Source organism: Corvus kubaryi, unplaced genomic scaffold (assembly GCF_017639235.1).
Source record: "Corvus kubaryi isolate FWS band 111438036 unplaced genomic scaffold, C.kubaryi_AGA036_p1.0 37392, whole genome shotgun sequence".
NCBI classification, from domain to species: domain Eukaryota; kingdom Metazoa; phylum Chordata; class Aves; order Passeriformes; family Corvidae; genus Corvus; species Corvus kubaryi.
In genome coordinates, this window is record NW_024581131.1 from 12548984 (window position 1) to 12567218 (window position 18235).

The window sequence follows — 18235 nt, forward strand, 5'->3', positions numbered from 1 at the left end:
GATTATATATCATCTTGCCTGAAGAGAGAGAGTTGGGATTACCAGCCAGCAGGAACTGTGACAACAAAGCTGGCCCATTTATTTCTCTACCCCCAGGTAAACTATGGTGAGATGCTTGCATTCATTGCACATCATATAAACCCATCATCTTTGCTCTAAATCTCTTGCAAGGGTTCTTAGAATTCTATTTTGTTTCTGTTTAGTTCTATTCTATCTAGTTTAGTAGAAAAATGCAGAAAAGTAAAAGTTAAAAAAAGTCTGACTCTTCAGTAACTGAGAGGACATCCTCTTGCAACTAAGTAAGCAGACATGGTTAAATCACTTTCATACTTTTTGTAGAAATCTGCCACGAAACACAATGGTTTTGTTTGTTTCTTAACATTAGAAGTAGAAGCCCTGTAAAGGCTGTTACAATCTTATCAGGATTATAAAATAATGAACACAGTGAGACCAATCTCAAGGCACTGCAAGCTGTTTTCTTATTCCGCTGAGAGCATGATTTAGCCAAATCAGGTGTATCATTATTTTCTTGGTGAGATGTATGTTAGAGGTTACACACAATAATCAAGGACTTTACAAAATGAAGTGTTCACAAATCATTCAGATTTTACTACACACAGATCTTCTAACTAATATATTTACAAGTTATGATTACACTTCAAATAGGACTAAAGTAATATTCTAAAGAAACAGAACAGCTGCTGAAACTGAAATGGATCACTCCTTTCCTCTATGAAACAGCTGCTCCTAAGAAACAGGGAATTTTCCTTTTAGTTAAGGATGAACAATGCCCATCAATGTTGCGTTGCCTCTGGAAGGTAATTAAATGTCCACTTGGTTGAGAGAAATACTGAAATAATATTAAATATTACTAGAGTCTCTAAGGTGGTGCAAGACATTAATCTACTACTCTTGAAAAACCATTTATTGCACAGGAAATGAAGAAAGGTTTGTGGATCCAGACAAAATTACATCTTTGACATTTTAATATATAAGTCATTGCTGATTAACCCTTAGAACTGAGAGATCCTCTTCCATACACGCACACACATTGAAATATTACTGCACAGGATTTATTAAAAAAAAAAGGGAAGTCTGCAATGCCCTTACAAAGATAGAGCTAGTAGCAGAGTTTGTCTCAATTTCACTGTCTGACACAGTGCCTCTGGATCCTGCTAAATTGCCACCATTTTCCACACTCGGGCCATCACCAGCATTGCTACTCAAGTCACTGTCTGCTCCCAACGTCTCTCCAGAACTGTTACTAACCTGTGGAGAAAAATAAAGCAATTACCTTCAACAGACAAAGACACTCTGGGTAGAAAAGTTGTAAAATGTTTCTTAAGGCACAAAACAAGCAGTACAACTGAAGGCCACATTTGCCTTTTCTTCGTCATTATCTTTTCATGAAATCCTACTCTGCAGGAAGAGATTAAGAGACACTCAAAAAGCCCTTCAGAAAAATCACAGAACTGCTTCAGCTGAAATGTATCTGTTAAGATCATCTATATGCAGGCCCCCTGCTCAAGCAGGGCCAGCTAGAGTATGCTCCTGAAGACCATGTCCTGTTAGGTTCTTTTAATTTCCACAAATGGAGAAGTCAACCTCTCTGAGCACACTGCTCCAGTGTTTGACCACTCTCAATATAAGAAAGTGTTTTCTTGTGTTCTTGTGTTCTGATGGAATTTCCTGTGCTTTAATTTTTGTGTTGACTGCCTCGTGTCTGTCAATGGGTACTACTGAGAAGACCCTGGCTCCCTTGCCTCCATTCACTCCCATCAGACGTTTACACTCATTGATTAGATGCCCCCTGAGTCTTCTCCAGATTGAAGAGTCACAGCTCTCTCAGCCTCTCTTCTTATGAAAGTTGCTCCAATCCCTTTAATCATCTTTGTGTCCCTGAGCTGGACTCACTCCAGGAAGTCCTTATCCTCCTTGTACTAGGGGATCCACAACTAGACATAATACTCTATTGCAGCCTCACCAGTAAAGCAGAAGGATCACCCCCCTTGACCTGCAGACAAGGCTCTTCCTAATATAGCCCAGAATACCACTGGCCTTTTCTGCCATGAGGGTGCACTGTTGGTTCACAGTCAGGTTCTTGTCCACCAGGATCCCAAAGTCCTTCCCAACACAGTTGTTTTCCAGCCACTGGCCCCCAGTATGTACTGGTGCTTGGAGTTATTCCTCCTAAGTAGCACTTGGTATTTTTCACTTGCTGAACTACACAGATTCCTCTCTGCCCAGTTCCCCAGCCTGTTGAGGCCCTCTGAATGGGGGCACAACCATCTGGTGTGTCAGTCATTCCTCCCAGTTTTGTGTTATTTGCAAACTTGCCATCATCCAGATCATGAGTGAAGATGCTGAACAGTATTGACCCCAATACTGACCCCAAGGGTACACCACTGGCAACTTGTCTCCAGCCAGACTTAATGCCACCTCTCACAATCCTCTGGGCCCTGTCGTTCAGCCAGCTTTCAGTCCACCCACTGTCTATCTAACCCTCACTTTGTCAGTTCATCTATGATACAGGGGACAGTGTCAAAAGCTTTATCAAAGCTGAGGTACACAACATGTGCTGTTCTCCCCTCATCCACCAAGCTAGTCATCTCATTGTGGAAGGCTATCAGGTTGGTTAAGCATGCCTGCTCCTTTATTAATCCATTATGACTAGTCCCAGCCAACTTCTTGTCCTTCATGTGTTCGGAAATGTTTCCAGGAAGGCTTTCTCCATCACCTTTCCCAAGGACGGAGGTGAGTTTGGCCAGCCTGTAGCTCTCTAGACCTCTATTCTTGAAGGTAAGAGTAGTATTTCCTGTCTTCCAGTCTTGAGGAACCAATCCTATTCACCATGACTGTTCAGAGACAGCCAAGAGTGGCATTGCAGTGGCATCAGCCAGTTGTCTCAGCAGTTGTAGCTGCAACCCCTCAGGAACCACAATCACTTTGTTGAAGTGCTCCCTAATCTGGTCATCCTCCACCAAGGGCAAATCTTTCTCATTCCACTCTTCCTCTGGTCTCAGAGGCCTGGGATTCCTGAAGGCCTGTTTTAATGGTAAAAACCTGAGGCACAGAACGCCCCAAGTGCCTCAGTCTTTTCCACCCGTCACCAGTACCCCTGCCCAGTTCAGCAGCAGGCCTACATTTTCCCTAGTCCTTTCTCTTGTTGCTTACGTACTTTTTCTTGTTTCCATTCACATTCTTTGCTAGATTCAACTCCAGGTTCCTATTGGCTTTCCTAATCCTATCCCTGCAAGGGGAGACAAAAAATGCATACTCCTCCTGCGTCACCTGCCCCTGCTTCAACCTCTTGTATACTTCTTTTTTATGTCAGAGTTCAGCAGAAGTTCTTTGCTCATCCATGCAGGCCTCCTGCTGCCTTTGCTTGATTTCTTACTTGTTGGGATGGACCTTTTTTGAGCTTGGAAGAGGACATATTTGAATATCAACCAGCTCTTCTAGACCCCTCTTCTATCTGGGGCAGTGTCTCAGAGAACGTAATTTTTTCTCCATTAGAGAAAGACAATCATAGTATTACTCTTGTTAAAGGCTGAGAAAAGATCATGGAAAGCCAGATATTCACAGGCATGCAGCAGTATAGAGAGAAGAAAAACAAACAACAACAAAAGAAAAGTTCCTTAGGTTTTTATCCCTGGAATATGCAATATCATATAATCTGGTGGGGAAAGGTTCATTCTTTTTTGTTAAATGCATTCCTGCTACATTTTCCCTCTAGGCCGTATAGCTGATCGAAAGAAAGCAAGCAGATATATTTTGATATAATTCAAGTGTTTTAAGGTAACACATCAGAGAATTTATTCTTATTTTTAATGCAGCAAACAATCTGCCTTTTTTGCTCTCAGGTTACCTTTTTAAACTCCTATTTTTTACAGATGGTTTATACACAACTAAGACACATTTATAGAATTGTTGCAATCCACCAGTTCCATAAATACACCAATATGTAGGAATATGTAACAGCAATGAGCACCATGTATGAAGGCTGCAGTCTGCTAATAAAGAAAGCACTATATATGTTCTGTCAGACACACATGCTTGCTACCCACTCAGAGGCTCTGGAGAGAGAACTCAAAGACACACATTATGCATGCGTGACACTATGCTGCCACACCACACAAAATGTAGGCATGAAATGCCCTTCCCCACTTTAACAAGCAGTCAATCACATCCAGATTTCACTCTGGGCATATCCTACCACAGTGCTGACTTCAGAGTCCTGGCTTGTACTTCTGACCATAACTGTTGGTCCTCCGCTGGGAATAGAGTCAAAATCACTCTTCTGCAATCAAAATGTATCAAGGACAAGAAGAGTCACATTAGTTTTTACCATAAGGAGAGAACATGACTTCCCATTCTTCTGGGCTCTTGAATCACATGCCTTATGCTTCCTTAGTTTATTTAGCCAATCAAATAGAAACTACTGTCTGAGTGTCAAAAAGACCACAGTGTTCTGTAACTGAGTTTACAAAGATCAATCTCCTAGAGAAAAGGGCAAAGAAATTTTACCAAATGAGCCTCTCAAGAATACTCAAACCCTAGAAGTCTTCCCATAATTAAGTAGTGAATAGAAGAATCCTGTGTCTTACAGCATAAATAAAGCAAGCATACAAGCCACTGACCTGAGAACCTGAGGCCAAACTGAGGCCACTGTCTGCACTGATTTGGGATTTCTTCTCATCTGTTTCTCCCAAATCAAATTGTTTCACATTTTCGGGTCCTGAACAAAGGAAAAAGTAAGTAATTACTGTGCCAAGAAAAAACAGCATAGCAGAAAGCAGATGACAGACTGGAAGCAGAAACAGTACCAACAAAACAGATTTGCCTTCTCATTTCTTTGATTTTTAACGTGCTTTTTATTATTCCTTGGTACTGAAAACAACAAGACCAGCAGAACACATCTGCTAGTCTTCAAACATTAGTTTGAATTTCAAATACTCCGATGTCTGGGAGTGGCTCTAATTAAACAGTACCTTTCTTAGCCGTTTAAGAGAGATAAGAGGACAGACAACAGTCAAGTAGCTTCCAGTTACAATAACACATGCAGAGCAGTTGCCATTCAACTCTAGGAAGCCACTTCCTTTAATTCTTGGTAATAAAAAAGGATACCTATTTACTTAAAAGTCAGAATATTTTTTTGAACAGCTAAATTGCTCAAAGTCCTGGACTGAGTTTTTTGGTTGCCCACAGCAACTATCTAGGCAAAAATCAGGCAACACATGACAAGAAAATAACAGTGGCAATCGGTGTTAACCAGTAAGATTTTCAAGAACTAAGGTTGTATGATGCTGTGCTTCACAACACTCCCCAATTACACCAACAAATGGCTCTCCAGAGTTGGCAATCACATAGGTCAGGAAAGAGAGAGGGAATCAGCAAGCTTTTAAGTCATGCATTCATTAACCCAACGATCCAGAAAACAAAAAAAGGAAAGAACATTATGTTCAATTTCCCATGCATTTCTAGAATCCTATCATCTATTGTCCTCAGATGGGATGGCAGAAGGAAAGAGAATGATGGACAGATAGAGCCTGAAAAGAAATCTGGATAAGCACTGAATGAAGTAAATAACAATGCAAGAAAAGAATGTGTTATAGGCTGTACACAGAATGTTAATACTCTCAGAAAGGGGAAGAGACTGAATACAACACTTCTGCCATATCCATATCTGCCAACTATTCAGTAACAGGAAGACATGATCAGCTGCTGGAATATTTGTATTATATACCCATGACTATATCCAGTATCTCTAAGCAAACAATGCCACTATCTCTATAACCACTGATCACAACAACCTGGGAATTATGAACATGTTTGTATTATATGTAATATTAGAGAGGATAAGACAGTGAAAAGGAAAGAAAAAGGGAAGGGAGGAGAGAGAGAAGGATAATATACAAAGATTTGTGGGAGTGAGTTTGAGATGATATGTAAACTCATGAATAGCAAAGCCATAAGGGGGCTGTGCAGACCATACTAGCTTACTACTCAACCACCAATTCTTCCTGTGAAGTCTTTACAGAAAGTATTCTTCATTTGTTATAGTATTGTGTCTCTAGATCCAAATGCCTTAGTTACTGTAAATCAAATCCTCAAAGACTCTAAGAAAGAGAAAACATAAAATTTATGAAGAAAAATAACTAAAAATATCTTTTCTAAGAATTTGGAATATTGTTTTCCACTGAAATACACATTGCTCACTTCTAGAAGTCTATTTCCATTCATCCAAGTGGTCATCATTTCTAGTTCTGACACAGCAAAAAGTTTAATATCTCATTACTACAGCAATAACACTAAATTTCAGCTGTGTGTTTTAAGCAATTTAGGAGTTTCCTGTCGCAACACGTAATTCAGGTATATTTCTGACAGTTTGACTTTTAAAGGGATTGGAATTGAAATTGACTGAAGCAGTTCAGATATTTGAGGGCTGTAACAGAGTTTAAGGAGCACAATAGCCACAATTACATTGTTGTCACTGTCAATTTACAGGCACTTACAAACCTCCCTCTCCCTTCTTTATGGAGTCGTATGTCTAATACACGTGGAACACTAAAACCTCAAATCAACCCTCTCAATGTAGGCACCTACTTGAAAGGCTCAGCTGGGGAGAGCAGGTGTGTGCATGTGCTATGCGTTTGCCTCGCACACCCCTACCTCAGCAGATAGCAATTCACAACTTAAATACAGTAAGCTGTACTGCAGAGGTGCCCCATTCGCCCCATTCTCTCTGAACTAACTCCAGATGCTAACAGAAGTACTTAACAGAAGTATTTAACTGAGGTGCCTAAAACTAGGGTATGCAAATCCAGGCCTAGTCAGAATGTCAGGATTTTTCACTCATTCACCTCAGCTATTAATCCTTCCCAAACTCCAGTCTGTAAAATAGCATCAGCTCTGCAAAGTACAAACTACGCTTATGGTTAGGAAACACCTACCACAATATGGTTGCTATAAACTGGCTGTTGTCCTTAAATCATATGTCCCTATTTACAACAGTGACAACCAAAAGAGCAAAGCCTGGTACTGCACCTGCAGACTATCTATATTCAGTATTTTATTCATTATTATATTTCAATAGGTGTTCAGATTCGTGTGGATTTAGACTGTTATTTAGACTCTGCAACAGCCTCAAACTATTTCACTCCTTCTTTACCAAGGGATATAAAAAACAAAATCAGGTTGATTCCTTACTATGAGGCTATTTTCTAGCAGCCATCACTAAATACAATTCTTCACATACACCTTCTCTCTCCCCCTCAGAAGTATTTCTTGTTGCAGATTGACTGCTCATGGTTGATGCCAGGTAACAAAACTCGCCATCCCACGGCTTGAACAAACAGGAATTCTTCATTCCGGTAACATTTAATCAATCCATATATCCATGTCAACAAGTTGTTAAACAAGTTTTAACTTTTAAGGAAGAAGATGGAGTATCTTAAAAGTCTTCCATATTTATCTGATTGGTGAGGATGCAGAACACCTGCTTCCCCTTCTTTGAAGGCAACATTCAGGGGAGAAAAAAAAGAAAGGGAAAAAAAAAAAAAAGAAGAGACATTTGAACACAATTTCCTCAGGGCAAACATCTGTTTGGTCTCTTTAATGGAGACTTTCTTGATAGACTTTTTTTCTTGTGAGTATAAAATCTGTGTGCCATAGATGCAAGCTCACCCTGCACCTGGGGAGTTGGCAGTTATGGGGAGGCTGGAGGAGTCAGTTTCTACATTCTTTTTAATTTCCTTACTCGTTTTTTCCAAAGATTTTTGCTTTTTCACTTCCTGGTGCTTGTTCCACAATTCTACCCAAGATGCATTGAAAGCAGGAGAGAAAGAGAAAGAGTCAGCAGCTGGTCAGACAGGTGAAAATGGGGAAAAAATTTCCAACAAAAAACCCACCCCTTCACCTCAAAAAAAAAAAAAAAAGAAAAAGAAAAAAAGGCAGAATTTTATGACAACTACTGAGTGAAGGGTTAATTAACACCATTTTAAAAGAAACCAGTGTTAAGTATTGAGCACTGCATCATCTCTTAGTAACAGAATTCAAACATTAGAGATGACTTCGTGCAGCTGTGGTGGTGCATGCCCCCTCCCCTCCTTGGGCCACACTTTGACAGCAGTGAATCAACTAAGGAAAAACAGCTCTTATGAACAAATAATTGATTGCCTTTTCTAAGAAAGGGATTTAAGACTGTCAGTTATTAATTCCTCTAAAATGTAAGCATCACAGAAGCTCTAATTAACAGAAACATTTTAATGTCTCTAGTTTATATCACTGAAAGGAGAAAGACACAAAAACAGCAGCAGCAATTCCAAAAATATTAAAGTGTACGTTAACACAACATTTAACCAATATCATATCTTAAAGATTATGACAAAGTTTACAAGTTATTTTTGACCTGACAACACTGCCAGTAAATGCTTGGCTCTGCCTATGAACCTGTCCTTTATGCAAAGAGCTGAACTCCTCTGCATCCACTTGCTCCTATCGGGGTATAAAGAACGGAAAATGGCAAAGAACTAAAATGAGCAAGATATCAGACATGCTCAACCCCAACTTCCAAAACCCAAAGTCACAGCACTCTAATCAAGTCAAAGAATTCCATAGGAGGACATACAACACACAGAACAGCAAAACGGTCGGAAATTTTCTTAAACCTGTATTTGAAACTTAGCTCTGGGACAAAACAGTGATGAAGCACATGCACTTTTCTATCCCTCACATTGCTCAACCCCCTGAAAAGCAGCCACCTATTCTGCTCAGAAACATCAGCTCATTCCAGGTGCTGGCCTGTTGGCCAAAGGAAACATTACAAGCTGACACGCTGAGCGGACTCTAAATGTTAGGCACTGTCCTCTCTCACTAGCACTGTTAAAGTTGGGGACACTACAGAGGAAGATCCTCTTAGAAAAGTGGCAAACTGAAGGAAAAAGAAGTAAAATGTTCTTTTTCTGCTCTTCAAGAAAACTTCCTGAGCAACTAAAAGGTCACTTAAGTGTGTCAGAAACCCATTCCACCCTGCAAAGAGCAGAAATAAGGGCAAGACAGGCTCTAAAAAAGTTCTATTGAGAAAAATGTCCACTGGAAAAAAAAAATGAAAAGGATAGTGTTACAACTGTGGAGGAAGGCTCCCAAGTATTATCAAAAAAGACATCAGGAGTGAGACAAATGCAACAAGGTAGAAAAAGCTAGAAAGATGGCTTCTAGCCTACCAATTTCTACATCTGCTTCATGATTGATGGATGTTCCTTCAACTTTCAAAAATAGACAGATGGATAAGATAAAATTGCTTAGGGATCCAAACAGCATCCTACAGGCTTATCAAGCTGAGCACACATTGACACAGATAACAATCTCTAAGATGGACTGAATTTGTTTGTTAAAGGGCTTTGAAAACATCTGGCCTCTTCCGTGCCCAGTCTATATGGGTTTACTTTAAAAATCACCAGTCTGAAAGCTACAACACCTGCCATTAAATTACTTTTAGCTGACTTGTCTGTGAATTTAGTGTAGAGTATATCCTAGCACATTAAAAACAGACTAGATTTTACTCTCACCTACTTAGTCAAAGAAAAATAAAACTTTAATAAACTCACTTATCACTAACATAAAGGGGGAAACTATTAACTATCAACTTAAAAGCCACCAGTGTCCTAACAAAAAGACCAACACTACAGGTGATGACCATGAACCCTGGGACACAAGATCCCCAGAAGCAAGCAGCTGGTGAGTATCAGAAGCATCATCTTCACAATTTTAATTTTCTAGCCAGGAATTAGGTATCAAACCACAGTTAAGATCGAAGCTCAGTTGGTAAAAATCCATTCCACTTCACCTCAGAAAGAGGAAACCCTGTGAACCTCATGGCCATTGTTCCTATAGTACAAAAAAACTGCACAGATTCAGCTACCACAGTTCTAGATCTGAGATGCAGTTTAATCACCACACTAACACACACTTTACGTATGACTACTGCAAACAGAGCTGTACATTATTTTACTCCATCCTTCTGAAGACTTCTCATACGAGTATTTCCTCCTGTATCTAGGTCAAAAGGTTAGCAGTCCAATTTGTATTCCATCTATACAATACCAAAAGATTAATTCAAAGTTTTATTCACATATCTGCAACCTGAGGCTGTAAGTACCTTCCAAACTTCACTGAATCAAGGAACTGCTGAAGTCCAAAGGGACCTGTGGACATCATGTAGTCCAACCTCCCTGCTCAAAGCAGGGTTGACTAAAGCTGCCTGCTACAGGACCATGTCCAGTCAGGTATTCTCTATCTCCATGTATGGAGAATTCACTACCTTTCCAGGTAAACTGTTCCAGTGTTGGATCATCTTCACATAAAAACATTTTTTTCTCATGTTTAAATGGAACTACTTACAAATACTTTGTTATTTCAGCAACATGTAGATGTTTACCAAATGCTCTTCCCTAAATAAATTAGTTTGAATGAGAATATCTGCATTTCACTACAGCAGGAATTTCAGCCAAGACACAACTAACTCCAGTCCTGTATATCCAAAGTTGTCTTATTCTGAAGTTTCCATGACAGAACACAAAGGAAGTATAATAGCCAAGCAGCTTTAAATTATCTTCCTGCAACACAAGAGAAACACTCTTTACTTCAAGATCACCCAAGTCTGATAAACATGGAGACTACACCATTTTTACAGCAATTTCCTGAAGAGTGACTTGCATACCAGTTCATGGTTTGTGGTGAAAGACAAAAGCAGTTAGAGAAAAAGGCTTCAGGAAAACATTCAAGTCTTTTGAACTCGGTCAGTTTTGGTAAGACTATATCCTTCTTGTAATTTAGCTCCATAAAAGACAAGTGGAAACCATCACAGCCTCAGAACCACCAGTAAGAATGTACCTTTGCCTGTCCTTGAAGAATGTGAATTGTTTAAAGCTAATATTCTGGCAACAGTAGTTAACACGGCATATTACGTAGCACTTCTTTTGAAAAGCACTTCTTATGATGCTTCACAAACAGAACTGTCTGATCTCTATGACTTTTCTATGAGGCTTTAATTTCATCGAAGGGAAAGAAGCAGTTTTAGCAATCTCATCAAAAGATGTCTCTTCATTCTTTAAAAGAACACTGTCCTAGAGCCTGGTTTATTCTTAGTTGTGCTAGAAGCATGCTTTCCTTTTTCTCCTCTAGAGAAAAGTAGTGAAGCATCCAGAGCAAACCAAATAACTAATTGAAATGCTGGAAATCTGAAACTGCAACTCTTTCAGCTTCCTGACAGCTTTTCAAATAGAGTGCAAGACTAGTTTCTGAGCACCTGCCTCCATAGATCACCTCTTTAAACAAGAAAGCAAATCAAGTCAGAGGGGTTCAGTATCAGTTCAGGACTCGACAGCACCCAGCCTGCAGTTATTATGTGCATGTAGGAATGAATGTCTGTAGTCCTGCCACTTAACTGCTCAACACACACATTCCCTTGTCATATGCCACAAACTACACATATATCCTCACAGCACCACACTTTTAGAAGATTAATCTTTCATACAGCAATTCCAGTAAAATGATATTTTACATAGGCTGTAAGAAGCAATGTCTATAATTTAACATGACATATTTTTGCAGTTGACAAAAAATTTCTCGTATGCTGATGGTACTTCTCATGTTTATAACCCACAGCCCACTGGATTCAACCAAAACAATTGTTTTTCTTTCTCCTCCACTAAAAAAATCTCTAAAGCCCTTTTTAAATAAAACAGTTCTGAAAACCCTACCTCAAACTTTTTCCCAAGACATAGGGAAAAGCTAAGAGTAAGACAGAAAAATCTCCAGTGACCAGCCTAGCAGATGCTGTTTAGAAGAACACACATTCTATTTGCTATTGCATAGAAGGAAAATCCATCAGTCCTGCTCACTGAAATTGTAACACTGTAACTAAAATCTTTTTGGAAATGTTGTTGTTAACAAACAGCAGATTTTGGATCCCACTTATATCAAGATACGATCTACATAATTCACAGGTAGCCAGCAATGACAGAAAACCTTCATGTTTCCCTTCCACAGCTGCCCTTTCTGAAGTCCTGCTGTCCCTGTTTCTCTTTTGCCATTTCCTGTTGCTTGAAAACAGCAATCACAGAGCAAAAAATAAGGCTGTTTAAGGTGTAATGAAATATAGAAACAATTAAGATTAGACAGCTTCTGGGAGAAAATTGAGGTGGATAGTTTATCCGAGAGTAGAGTGAAAACACACATGATTGTTCCTTGTGATCCAAGGTGTAAATGAAGCATGTTACAGTAGCAATGTAGTGTGTTAAAATGGAGAGAATGCAAATAGAACCTAACACCAAAACAGAAGTCTCCCCTGCACTTCACATGCACCTCAATACACACCAATTGAAGCAATAAAATTTTCTTCCTTTAGACTTCTTGTGTCAAACTCCCTTGGCCCTCTGCCTGCAGGGCTCGGTGGCTTTGGCATTAGCTGAGGTACCGGCAGCTGCATTGCAGGTTTTGGCTCCACTCTTGGGGATGATGCAGGATCTTTGCCAACAGGAGTGACAGATCCATCTGTTGGACTTCGTTTTCTCTTTTCCGGTTCTTTAAATAAAAAGAACATTGTTGAGAGAAAATAAATAAATAACTAACTAGAAAGAAACATAAAGAAAAAGGAAATGAAAGCAGGAGAAGAACGATGAGACAGATGGTCTCACCTAAATCATTAAGCCTGGCACTGAAACAGCTCAGTGCCACATTTTTCCCATAGGTCAACGTGGCTTGCTGATAGTCTGGCACACTGGTGGAAACCAATAGAGGAGAAAGCCAGAGTGCTATTTTAGGGATACTCAAGTATCTCATTCCCGTATATTTGAAACCTAGGAATGTTCTCTGACACAGGAACTGTAGCATCTCCTCTGCCAAACTGTGAAAAATTAAACAACTCTGCCTAAACTACCAAGAATATAATTTATAGAGGATAATTAAGTTCTTCTCACGCTGTAAAGATGACAAATACAATCATTTTCATGGGTAACACTAAATGAAACTTCCGTTAGGGGAAAAAAAACCAAAAATACCTCTCGGCTATACCTCTTCCATAAATCTTTGAGACTTCCCATAACCGTATGTCTCAAAAGGCAGTTTGGATTATTTCTCTGTATCAAACCCCACAGTTTGAATTACAGCAAAACCTTCAGAACAGAATAATTAAAACCAGCTTTTCCATAAAGAGCCTCCTGCACAAACTATTCCAATACCTGATGAATCTAATAGTCAAAACTTCATATCCTATTATCTAAATCTGTCATACCACTAGATCTTGTGATACCTTTGTTCAGTGGATTTAAGATTCTGCTATCAGTAACACCTTTCTATTTAGATAAAAATTGAAAAGAATCAACACCTAACACTCAACAGACTGAACACTTCCATCCTTCAGAGGAAAAGTGTTTTCCCAATACCTTGTAGATCTTTTCAGAAAATTCAGTTTTGCAAGATGTGATGATCAGAACTGGGAGCACTACCTCAGCTGTGGGTCTTGTTACTGATATATCAAAACACTATACAGTAGCTGCATTCCAAATGTATATTCACAGATTTACACAGTCCCCCCCCCTTCCCAGTTTTTACAGATGCAGTAAACAGTGGGAAGTTCACATACAGCTGCCATTTTCAGACAGACTGCTTCCTAGGATATATTTCCCAATCCTACTATTATTGCCAACTATCCTTGTTCCTGAACACAAGTTCTTAGTTTGACCATATTATAATAAATTAATCACAACCATGCTTTATTAAGCTTACTCTAGACAAATAAGCTATATCCATCGTGTCCTGTAGGATTACTAGTTTATTACTATACTTTAAATAACATCAAGAGAAGCACTAATCTCTAAAAAACATTTCTAGAAATAACTCTTAATTTCAACCAATCGAAAACAGTAAAACATACTGAACCGCTAAAATGTGACTACAAATTAAGATGTTGTGCAAGAATGAGAAGAGTCTTTAAAAGTTTGCACCAAATTTTGTCTATCATGACCACAATTAGTTTACTGGGTAAACTCTACTTACCATCAAATTATGCCATTTGATCTTCACTCTAAACCACTGAGTTTTATATCAGCCATTCCAATTTTCCTTAGAATCAGTGTCGGACTAAAACGCTTGTAATTACCAAGATCAGCCTATCCTCCACATTCAGGACTGTTCCACTAGCACAGCCTTCCTTACCTTCCTCAGCATTCTAACAATGACTGGAAATGAACATGGGGCATATCTAAGCCAACTAATAAAAAAATTCCTGATGCAAGACCCAGAACACCGAATATAAAGAGTTTAGTAGATGCTACACTGCTGCTACAATGAAATAAGTAACTTTTCATCATTTGAGATTACAGCAAAGTCAGATACTAAGCAGAGATTTAGCTTTTTGTCATCTTTTGCTTTTTTCCTTAGCATGCATTTTCTTATTTTGCATTCAGAATCAGATTCTTAATAAACAGCTGAAAAACCGAGAGATATTTTCAGACTTTCTTCCCTAAGAATATTTAGTTGTATGAGAATAATTATGTAGTGCAACGTGGTTGGTGAGATGTAAGTCTCGTATGGTTCCACATTACAAATATCTCCCTCCCTATTGAGGTTGCCTGCAACAACTTTCCAAGACTGTGGTTGGGACAGTTTTAGCTGAAGGTCCCCACTCCGAGAACTTCCACTTCAGCTGTAAAAGTGACAGGTTTTGTATCTCACTGCAGAATTTCCATTTTCAATTAAATATCAGTATGGCCATTATTTTGCTTTAAAGCTTTAAGCTTCAAGCTTTATAAGGCTTCAGTAACAATGGTACAATTCTCACCATTTTGAAAGTGTTGGAAAACCCCCAAAATATCAGAAGGCACAAAAACAGCTACCTCCCCAGTCTTATTTGGTTCATAAACACAGTATTCTCATGAACACTTTTCTTACCTTTATTGTAGTAGTGAGTATGTGCTATCTCTAGCAGGCCAAAAACACTGGCCATGCCTCCCAGGCCAGCATTTGCATATGACTGCTCCAGGCTTAACACAGTGCACTTCAGCAGGTCCAGCATGCCTTTATAAACCTTGCGGCTGATCTCCTGCAATGAAATCTCCATTACTGCTGCTATTTCAGAAGTGAGAAAGTAATTCAAGAACATAAATTCCCAAACTGCTGTAACATCAGCTTCTCGCAATTGACAATAACTTCCCATGAATTGAGCCTCAGCAGACACTCAGTGTGAGGACCCTGCTGAGTTCAGCACTGACCACGTCCTGTATGACATCCTGTCGAGCATCCTCCTCTGACTGGATCGTGCGATTCAGCTTGCTCAGTACAAAGACACGGAGCTGCTCACTCTCCAGCAGACGTCGGACTCTCTTCATGTTCAGCCAGCCAACACCTTGCCCATCAAGAACATTGTGTACCACCTCCTTCAGGAACTGCTGGTTCTCACTGACACATTTAAGAGGAAGCAAGCAAAAGTCAGTCACCCTCTGCTTACTTTGGCTTGCATGGGAAGAGAGCTGTGGCCAGGGCACACACAGAAGTACCTTTCCTATCAACAGTAGTTGACATCTAGCTCTGCCTGCTGCTCATGTAACTGCACACAGCTCAAGCTCTGTTCCATAGGTGTAGTATCAAATATTTTATTTTGTCCTTTATTTACTATAATAAGCCACAATCAGACTTTCCTCTAGCTACCACTCTATCCTTCACTCTCACAGCACTCCTCAGAATCCACAGGAATCCTTTATGCCTCAACCTTCTTCCACAGCCCCCATGTCTGAGCTGTAGGCTTTCCTTGAAAGAGGAAGGGCAGCACTACTGAAGCATTACTGCAGCAGCCTTGGCACATGTTTTGTGTGGCACATGTATGCTCAGCTTCTTTTCCCATAGTGGGAAAGGTAAGAAGAAGGAAACTCCTGTGCAAACTGCTGCATTCCCCAGTCTGAACTGCAGTTATTTTTCTTACTTGTCTCCCAAACCCAGCAGATCAAAGTAAATTCACTCTACCCATGACTGCTCCATAAGCAAGGGAGAAGAAAGCACAGGCACAGGTCAGATAGTGTTTACTTGCACTATTCTGAGTCCTTCTCAAGCTTTAGCAAAGCATTTCACATGAACTTATGGAATCAAACTGCTTCACTGTAGTCAGCTGATCCCCCTGCATGGTGCACTAAAACTCCGCTGGGCTAGATCACCTTGTCCAGAACACTCAATTACGAAGAGTAACTGCTGAGTTTAAGTAGAAACCTAGAACATTTTGGATCTCAGACAGAAGGAGGATACATTTTGGAGCATAGAAAAGTAAGCATGTGCACTATTAACTGTAAGACCACCATACTGAATCTTCTCAGAAATAGTATGTCCAGGTCTAGGGCAACAGAAAAGTACTATTTGGTTTTCAACAGCTAGACTTCTGAGAAATCATTGGCCAAGTATGAGGCCACTCTAACTACACTGTACACTTGAAAAGCAGGAAAAAAAATATTACCTGGAATTGCTAGTTCGTCCCTGAGGTGATGGAGATTCTCTTTTCACTGTTGGGCTGTGCTTTATGACTGAAGACTTCTGATCAACAAGGGCCCGTCTGTTTCCTGAAGAGGAAAGGAAACAGAATGAGAAGAAAGGGTGGGAGGAAAACAATCTGATCCCAGGACAGTAACAAGCACCGCTAAAGTCGGCTAACACACCTATTTGAATTACAGGTAACAGACTTCAAACAAAATGGAAACTCCAAAAAAGCAGCAGCATATATCATATTCTAGCATCACACATCGGCAGAAAACAGTAATGGGAGTAATGCAGAGAGAAAAAGAGAAGATGGTAATGGGAGCAGGAGGTGAGAGACAGGAAAAGTTTGGCTGCTCTGCATGCAGTTCCACAACAAGAACCATCTTCAAATTAGTCACTATATGTAAAAGCATAATGCATTGAGGGTGACTAGTATAGATCATGTGGTACTGGTTACCCAGCGAGAAAGGTAGCCCAAAGTCAGGCATAGGGAATGCTGGAAATTGTTACATCATGCACAGCTCATGCTGTAGGGAACCCACCTTCATTGCTTACTGGGCCAGCTTCAGTAATAATCTCCATTATAGTATTTAACCCAAATACTGGGACACAAAATATACAATTAGTAGTGTACTGAAATATCTACACTCCCCACTGCCAGCATCAAAAGAATCCAACTACCAGTTTCTTCCCAGCCCTCCCTCAAAATAAAACCCAAATGACACTAGAGAAGGAAGGATGTTTGAAAGCCCAAGACCACAAGGGCCAGAATAACTTAAGAGATAGTGTTTGACTTGAAATTTGGCATCGTGGAACCAGCATACTGAATCTTCAAGGACATTATTGCATATATTGTATTTGAATGGCACTACAAAAACCATCTGCATCACCAAGGAAAAAATATCAATGGATGCGCATGAAATAAAAATTAAAAAGGATGGCAAGTGGTTAAACAGCAGCAATGAAATGGAGTCCCAAGCATCATTTCCCATTACAGTTAGAAACACACACTCGACAAGAACAAGTTAATGTAGCAACTTTGTATTTCTACAACAGAGACAAAAACATCTAAAAACTAGTGAAGTGCCCAGTGGGAATCCCAGTGAGCCAGCATGCACATGTAAAAATGAACACACACACACACACTCACACACACTTGCACATGCATAAAACAGACTGAGCTACTCCATGGAAATCCCATCCTCATATCTGCATAGTAACATTAAAGGCCCTACAGGACTAAAATAGTCAAGAAAAGAACACCCAAGTGCAGAAGATGAGGCACAAAGCATGAATGTGGAATGGCAAACCCCATCACTGTTTTCTTCCAATGCATGGAATCAGTCATTAAGTTTACCCACGGAAACAACCCTGACATGAAGCATGTTTCTTATCCAGCACAACTGGACATGAAAACATAACCAACTGGTAAAAGGTTGTCAAAAACAGCTGTGCAGAGTCTCTGCTAGTGTTTTCACTCTACCAGTCCTGTTACTCCTCATTTCACACACAGGGAATGATTACTTGTTTCAAAAACAAAGTCCAAAGCAGAAACACAAAATTAAGCTTTTGGTCTTTGTTTCTACAAGGTCAAAGGTCAGCAAAACATCATACCAACCTTCATCCACATCCCTTCCCAATTCCAGATTAAAGTAATCTTTACCGATAAAAGTGATGAGGAGGAAAAAATAAATGAAAAAAAAATCAACACATT

At 39.7% G+C, this 18235-nt stretch overlaps 1 protein-coding gene across 36 annotated transcripts in view; it reads right to left on the reverse strand.

Moving 5' to 3' along the window:
• The window catches only part of MADD (MAP kinase activating death domain), a 72524-nt gene that overhangs the window by 21795 nt on the left and 32494 nt on the right, over positions 1 to 18235 (reverse strand). For 14 of the 36 annotated variants that reach the window (XM_042038827.1, XM_042038826.1, XM_042038853.1 and 11 more), the window contains 10 exons: positions 18140 to 18178; positions 17064 to 17123; positions 16502 to 16604; positions 15273 to 15459; positions 14953 to 15103; positions 12379 to 12585; positions 7760 to 7813; positions 4641 to 4738; positions 4217 to 4300; positions 1111 to 1269 (listed from right to left, as the gene is read on the reverse strand). In XM_042038827.1, coding sequence (XP_041894761.1) covers positions 1111 to 1269; positions 4217 to 4300; positions 4641 to 4738; positions 7760 to 7813; positions 12379 to 12585; positions 14953 to 15103; positions 15273 to 15459; positions 16502 to 16604; positions 17064 to 17123; positions 18140 to 18178 — 1142 coding nt within the window. The remainder of the gene's footprint in view (positions 1 to 1110; positions 1270 to 4216; positions 4301 to 4640; positions 4739 to 7759; positions 7814 to 12378; positions 12586 to 14952; positions 15104 to 15272; positions 15460 to 16501; positions 16605 to 17063; positions 17124 to 18139; positions 18179 to 18235) is intronic. The other 22 variants (XM_042038849.1, XM_042038848.1, XM_042038847.1 and 19 more) reach the window with 6 other exon arrangements.